General features: G+C 35.4%; 1 protein-coding gene across 1 annotated transcript; it reads right to left on the bottom strand.

Annotated features, from left to right (window-relative positions):
- Positions 1–4,337: 4,337 nt before the first annotated feature.
- LOC145007451 (uncharacterized) lies at positions 4,338–8,108 on the bottom strand. The gene is made up of 5 exons (XM_078966386.1): positions 7,881–8,108; positions 5,931–6,085; positions 5,759–5,873; positions 4,713–5,429; positions 4,338–4,469 (listed from the first exon to the last, which is right to left on the bottom strand). Exons 1-5 carry the CDS (start codon positions 8,106–8,108, stop codon positions 4,338–4,340), a joined length of 1,347 nt encoding a protein of 448 aa, XP_078822512.1.
- Between the last annotated feature and the right edge of the window lie 352 nt (positions 8,109–8,460).

The raw sequence follows: 8,460 nt of genomic DNA, 5'->3' as shown, positions 1-8,460 counted from the left end.
AGCGTAAAAGTCCCTATTCCCGAGTCATCGAGGGAAGAGGACTATAATCAGAAGTCGGGGAACAAGAGGAAGAAGAAGCAAACAACACAAGACACCCTGCAAGAGCAACGAGCGAGTACTATGTACGCCGCTATGAGGCCTACTGCTTCAACACCTACCAGTCGTTATGCTGGAAACCTTTCGAAGTGTGGAAAGTGCAACTTTCACCACCCCAGAGTATGCCGGGAAATGCAGCGTCAGAACTTCCGCAGAAAGGGACACACAATTCGTTACTACATGGCACCGACTCAACCGATCTCCCAAGTTCTCGGAGCTGAAGAAAACCAAGCCTGCTATGGCTGTGGTAAGACTGCACACAATCAGAGGGACTGCCCGCTAATCAGGAACTCAGGCGCGGAGGGACGTATTCTGATGATCACCGCAGGAGAATCTACCCTAGAGTCATCGACGAGTAGTGGTACGTTTTCGAAATAGTAATTACTTTTAAAATTAATTTATATTCATATAAGATTAAAATTTGGGGATGACACTTAAAAGTAACTATAACAACTCACCTGTTGAAATAGGTCGTAATATTCAAGAGAACTAAAAGATCCTTTAGAGAAGCTATTAGGGCTCACCATATACATTAGGGTTGTGCGCAACTATGATGTTGCAGAATTAGAATGAGTGACTCCGCTTAGGTCCCCTTTCCTTAATTGGTTAAGGATTTGAGGCAGAGATACTCAGTCGACAGCCTGGCTCATCTTAATTATTCGTAACTTGTATATGACGGGCGATGGTAGTGGTACCATGGGGGATCATGGTATAAAAGTATCCCTTCAGTTAATAAAGCACTTTTATTTGTATGTATGCGCACATAGCGGTACAATACATAGGAGTGTTAACTTCAAATAGAAGACAGGAAACACGAGAACAGTTACAAGGAGTACATTGTTGATCATACTAGGAGTACGGTACCAAGCACACCAGGAATACATCATCGTTATCAGACGTTTCTTTCATTTCACCAAAACTTTGTTCAAGTATAGAGTCCGTTGTTTTCTTTCATCATGAGTTGGTGTGGTCCTCACCATACTGAATTTATATGTTTCTATCACCTCGATCGGCAAGTTCTCGAAACTTTCGTCCTTCGTATCGAAAGTCCAACCTAAACCTCAGTTTTATCTTTTGTATTTTAAACCCCGTAGTACTCGTGCGAAGAATACTTTGTCCTCTGAAGCGTTATCGTCAGACGTCCGCAGACCGCTACAAAATACCACTTGTCCAGAAGACCAAGTTCGAGCATAGAGGCTATGGACGAAGACAACCCACCTAATATTAATTAGTGTATACGCGAGGGTGGTATATGATTATGATTACGCAGATCTAGTATGTATGTTTCCGCCCTATCTCCTATCCTCGTTAGGTTGTGGACCTGGGGTAGAGTTGCACATTCGACAGTCCTACTAACCCTAATTATATACGAGTTGTATACACGAGGTAATGGTAGATGGTCCAAGTATGAATCCTATTAGGAACACCAGGGAAAAGTTGTCAGGTCTACGAGTGAGTATTCTACAAAGAAAAAGAGCTCAACCCTAGTAGTAATGTTAAGAAAGCTAATTTTGGGACGAAATTAATTCTAACGGGGGGGGGGGATGATGTGACAACCTGGAAATTTCTTTTCTGTACAACCACTCACTTCAACAGAAGTCAAAACTATGCCTGCTAACTTTCAAGCTTTTTGGAATAAGTTTGAGTGTTTTAAACTTAGTGCTTCAGAAGATATCAGGAGAGAGGATACCTTAGGGTTTATTATGTAGCAATAAGTGCCCAAAACTTCAGGAGTTTGTAGTTTACGGTCCATAATGGTATTGGGCCGTAAACCCTAAAGGCTATATAAGTGAGACTTAGATATTTTTCTCATTTTTTCACATCATCAAGACTAGTGCCATTTCTCTCTCAAGTATCATCCCATTTTTCTTCAAGATCTTCAACTTGTAAGTATTTCTAAGCCCTAATAAGTTGATATCTACATTAATCTAGTGATCTAACATGATTTCATCCGTGAAATCATTCCAAAAGTGTAGATCTTCAAGTTTCACCAAGAACACTAAGAACACACACTAGTGTTCTTGGACTTTTAGCACCTTTTCAAGCTTCTACCTTGTAAGTACTTCTATACTAGAGTATTATAAGCTTTCTTACACTTCTAAACACCAAGAAATCAACCAAGAAACCATGGATCATGGGTGTTTATGGTCCAAGAACATCTTGGACCGTAAACCCTAAAAAGGTTGCCAAAGTGTCCCTATTCTCTTGCCAAACCTTGGAAACAAACCTAGAACCTTCACTTAATGTGTTTAGCACATAAAAGTCACCAAAATACCCCATTTATGTATGTTTACGGTTTGGGAATCTCCCAAAACCGTAAACACCCCAAATGCATGTTTTGATGCCCGAAATTCCTTCCTTAAGCCTAGCAACTAGCCTAGACCTTTACCTGGAAGTGTTTAAGACTTGAGAACATCATTTGACCATAAACCATTTGGGTTTACGACCGTAAACCCAAAAGCAAATGGTCCAAAAACCGTAAACCCCATAAAGGGGTGATATGTTGCCCTACTCACTTCCTAAGGCTTAACCATAAAGTAGGAATGCTTAGTATGACTTGGAAGGCTTCAAAACTCAAAATGGTCAAAGTGTAATGAGTTTACGGCTGTAAAATCATGGGTTTATGACCGTAAACTCAATGAGTGATGGTCACAAGACCTTATACTCATGTTTTGGTCATTCCATTTCCCTTTGATGAATCACATGTGATTCCAACACTTAATCAAGGTGTTTCCTAGTCCCGGAAGGTGTTTCCTTTCATATAGTTTTTTATAAACACTATATTCATGTCAATATGTGTCCCTATATGTGATTTAGGAGTTGTCGTATCTCGGGACTTCATTCATGGAACTTCTCATCCTTACACGCCTACCCGATTGAATCACCCACATTAGGTGAGTTCATACCCCGTAATGAATCTTTTAACTATTTTAACTGTTTTAAGGGGAGGGGGAATACAAGTTGAACACAATGATAATTGTGTAAATGTTTGTTATAAACATATTTCAAAATGTTACTTATGTTATTTATAAGTTGTCAAAGCATTCCAATACTCTTTTAAAGGTTATGTTACTTTATAGTTATACAAAACTCCATTTTTAAAGTACAAGCATAACTTAGTAGATAAATGAGTCTCTTCAGTAATAGTCCAGGTAGAACATTAGTAAACTATTATAGGTATAGTCTAAGAGAATGCTACTCATTACTTCTAGTACAACGAAGTACACAAAGAGTCAGTCCAGTTCATGAGTCTATACTAACGCAATACGTTTACATAAATAAGTTTACATAGATACGCTTACATGAATACATTTACATAAATACGATATCAATACACGGTAACAGAACATAACATAATAAGGTGCTCGTGCTGGGAATTTAGAAGATGGAGCATTATAGCTTCAAGTCTTGTTTTGTTATTTGTTTATGACTTCTATGTTTTGTGAACACACACATTGTAAACACTTTCTTTCTAAATGAAATGGTTGTTCATTACTTTCTTACCATATACATATCGCATGATACTATACATGACGTCGTCCGCCCTGAACGTTTCCACCATTCCGGTTTTGGGATGTGATAGGGTAAGTGAGGTTCTCTGGGAATTTCTTGATACCTGGCACAACTGCAAACATAAAACATAATATCAGGTCGACTTGTTGTGAGGTAAAGTAACGAACCTATCATGCTTCTGTATAAAGTAAGATCAACTGCAGGTTCACCTAACGAATGTATTAGCCTTGTTCCTACTGCCATCTGTACTTGCAATTTCGAGCTATTCGTCAATCCAAATTTCTGAAGCAGATTCTTTGTGTTTTTCTTTTGATTAATGAAAATTCCTTCTCTGCTTTTATGAATATTCAATCCCATAAAATTATTTATTTTGCCTATCATACTCATTTTGAACTGAATTTTCATTAAGTTTTCGAATTCACTTGACAAAACAGGGTCAATAGAGCCAAAAATAATATCATCAACATAAATTTGTACAAGCATAAGATGATTCCCAATTTTCTTTCAAAATAACGTGGGGTCAACTGATCCTTATTTAAATTTTGATTGGTTTAAGAAATTGGTAAAAGTTGCATACCAGGCTCTTGGTGCATTTTTTAACCCATAAACTTCTTTATCTAGGATATAACAATGATCAGGAAATTCTTCATTATAAAACCTGGGGATTGTTCGACATAAACCGTTTCTTCAAGTTCTCCATTGAGAAATGCACACTTGTAATCCATTTGTTAAACATCAAAGTCCTTGTGTGCTGCATAGACTAAAAATATTCGAACAACCTCGAGTCTTGTGGCAGGGGAAAACGTTTCTTCATAGTTGATACCTTCCTCTTGCAAATAACCTTTGACTTCAAGCCTAACCTTATTTCGAACAATATTACCATCTTTGTCGGTTCTATTTTTGAAAATCCATTTTAATCTGACAATTGAAACATCTTTTGGTTTAGGAATTAACCTCCAAACCTTGTTTCTTTCGAATTCAGCCAATTCAGATTGCATTGCAACAACCCAATTTGAGTGTCCCATTGCATCCTTAACTAACTTAGGTTCAATTTTCGACATAAACACATTAAACATGCAAAACTCTTGATGAGCATTGAGTACCTCATTCTTTGCACGAATTTGAGCACTCATTAACACTCCATCTTGTGGATTTCCAATCACATGCTCTTTTGGATGATTTCTTGTCAATTTTTCCAAATGTGGATATGCTGTATCAAGATCTAATGGGGCAACTTCAAACACTTCATCATTTGATGATCTTACAACTGAAATATTATCATTTATATCATGAAAATTTTCATTTCGATCAAAATTTGTCATATTTAAATCATTAAGCTCGCCCTCAACAAAATTATTATTCTGATGCTGCCCCTCGAGACCACCATTTATACTACTTTTCTCCCCCTCGAAAGGATGCTCCCCCTCAACACGCAAAGTCGAATCCAAGTTCTCCCCCTCCACTTGATCATCTAGCATTCTTTCGCTATCAGTAGTATCAGATGTTAAGGTCGAATCATCAGAATGTTTCGAAAATTCAGGAATTTGATTATCTACTGCTTGAACTTCAGCATCGAAAAACTTATCTGAAACATCAAAAATCAAATCATAATCAAAATCAGATGAATTAAAACTTTCAGATTCATCATTTGATTCATTTATAACTGGTTTTTGATCAAAATGTTTTTCGAACCTTTTAACGTAATAATCATTAAATGTGAGATTAAACGTTTCTTCTACTTTTCTCATTTGTTTATTTAACACTCTGTAAGCAACCGAATAATGTGAATATCCCAAGAATATTCCTTCATCAGCCTTAGACTGGAATTTTGAAAGATTATCCTTAAAATTCATAATAAAACACGTGCAACCAAAAACATGAAAGAATTTGACATTAGGCTTTTGGTTATTTAGAATTTCATAAGGATTAATGTTGAAATGATGATGAATGAAAGATCAATTTTCAGAAAACACGTTGTCAAAACTACTTTAGCACAAAGACATTGAGGTAGATTCGCATATCTGAGCATCGTTCTTGCTGCTTCGCAAAGTGAACGATTTTGCCTTTTAACCACACCATTTTGTTATGGTTTATATGGTGAAGAAAAATTATGCGAAATTTCTTTATTTGTTAAGAACGAATCAAGAACATTATTCTTGAATTCAGAGCCATTATCCCTCTTGATCTTTCGCACATTCTTCTTTAAGATTTTCTCTATTTGCTCTATAAAATCAACCATTGTTTGAGCTACTTCAATCTTTAACCTGAGAATATAAACCCAAGTGAATCTAGAAAAATCATCAACAATATGTAAAATGTACCATTTCTTGTTGAGTGTTTCAACAATTGATGGTCCACACAAGTCAATATGAAGAAGTTCCAATGGTTCAACAATGTTCAAATCTATGCCAATCGGATGTCCTTGACGATGTTGTTTTCCTTGTTCGTAAGTTTCACATAAGGTATCATTGTGAAACTTTAAAATAGGTAACCATCGAAAAAAATCATTTACCACCAATTTATTTAGATTTCGAAAATTCAAGTGAGAAAGCCTTCGATGCCATAACCAGTTAATATCTGATGAAGCTTTTGAAAGTAGGCACACTGAAGGTTTTCCAACAATTGGTTTGATATCGAGGGTAAATATATCGCCATAACGTTTGGACTTGAGCAAAACTTCTTTCGTTTCAACATTTGAAATAAAGCTTCCTTCTTGGTTAAACACCACTTGATTACCAATGCCCACAAGTTTCGAAACACTTATCAAATTATGTTAAAGACCTTCAACATAAGCAACATGATTAACAGTAAACTATCCTTTGTGATTGTTTCTGAACTTCACAACTCTTGCATATCTAAGCTTTGAAACTATCGCAAGTTTTCTTTCCTTCCAGTCATGTGATGAGAGCAACCACTATCAATATACCATTTCTCATAATATTGCTTGTCACATATAACTTGCAATCAGTGGAAGAATTTAGGTACCCAAGGCTGTTTAGGTCCTTGGTAACTAGCTAGAAACACAAAGTGAAAAGTTGAATTTTAGACCCAATTTCAAACTTTGGATTTGACACTATCAATTAAGTCCACATCATGAGGTAAAGACGTAGAAACATTAACTTTCGAAGATTTAGAATTGTCACTGACCTTCACCTTTTTCTACTCAGTTAGTTTTTCACCATGTGTCACTTTTGAAACTGGTCTCGATTTTTGAACAACAAGATTTGATTATTTAGAAGTAGAACTCCCACATGAAGATTCATTCAAATATTTCTCATATGCATCTTTGATTTGTTGTTGAGAATATTTTGCAGACTGGTAGATTTTTCCTTTTCCTTCCAGCCAATGATCTATGTTCGTCACATTTAAACTTCCCTTGATGTAAGAAACTTTCAAAATTTGTTTCGCAGATGGATTCGGAAAATTTGGTTTTTGTGGTGTGAACTTTACGTTTGTTGTTTTTCGAACATTTCTAACCTTTTTTTTATCTCCATCATTTAAGTGAAACTTTCGATTTTGTAAATTCGATGTTTGTCGTGTGAATGATTTTTGGTTTAAAACACAATTTTGTGGAAATCTTTGATGATTGTGATTTCTGAAATTCTATGATGATTGATATTTAGAAGAATGCTTTTGGTGATTATTTTGATATTTGTTTGGAGACAAAGATGTGTTTGTATGATTTTTAGTTTTTGAAGAATTGTTTTGTGGTTTTGATTGAAACAAAGACTTTTGATTTTGAGCGGGATTGTTCTGAATATCTGAATTTGTTAAAGACTTTGTCTTAACAGATTTTGACATTAATTTTTCATTCTTTTTCTTTGTCAAATCATTTGGTTTATTTTTACTTTCCACAACTTGCCAAAAAAGTTTCTTTCTTTCTTGTCATTTCGAAATTCCACTTTCTTTTGAAAATTTGTCAACAAGATCCTTGAAATCTTGCGAATTGAGTTTAAGATCTTGATCAGTTTTGACAACATCTTGTTATGACACTTCTTTTGAAATTTCTTGTTTGTCAACCCATTTTCCTTGTGGTTTTTGTCTTTGAAAAGTATATGAATTTTTAGTAAGATTATTTTCGAAAGTACTTTGATTTGAAAGGAATCCTTCATATGAGGTTTTCTTGTTGTCTTCTTCTACCATCTTGTTGAATTCTGGCTTGATCTTTTCAACATTCCCAGCTGTGACAAACACTTGGTTTGGAAATATAACATCATATGTGCATTTGAAATTTTGATACACAACCATATTTGTTTCAACATAATGAGCACCTTTTTTGTCATCACTTTGTCGAAATTTTTAGTGTCTCCATACACTTGATCAACAACAATTCGTGGAATTTCACTTTCTTTCAAAACTTCCTTTACTGACTCTGAAGTTTTCATAAACTCATCCTCATCCTCATCATCACTACTATCGGTTTGACTAACTCTGACACTCACATGGTCGATATCACAAACACTCGAAGTAGAGGGTATATCCGTGTCAATTTTAACCATTAAATCATCACATATTTCTTTTCATTTTGACTTAGATGTGACATTAATGACAGATAACTAAGAACAATCGATACTTGCCTTTTCCTCAATTTCAATGATTTCGCTAAGATTATCCAAATTATCTTCGATATTAGCGAAATTAGATTGAGAGTCAGATTTCGAATTCTCAGTTCTTTTCAAAATTTGTATTTGTTCTATTTTGGTCAAAGTATCATTCAAAATATCAACAAGTTCATTTGCATCAAGACATTCCTCTACCTTAACAACATCATATGCAAATCTATTGTGAGGAACCTTGTCAAAATCAGCTATTGTTTTCTCACAATCATAGGATAGGCTATCAATCTTCTCT

Source organism: Lactuca saligna, chromosome 7, assembly GCF_052625555.1.
Source record: "Lactuca saligna cultivar CGN05327 chromosome 7, ASM5262555v1, whole genome shotgun sequence".
Taxonomy (NCBI): Eukaryota; Viridiplantae; Streptophyta; class Magnoliopsida; order Asterales; family Asteraceae; genus Lactuca; species Lactuca saligna.
Note: the sequence above shows the minus strand (reverse complement) of the source record. Positions and strands in the feature narration are given on the sequence as shown.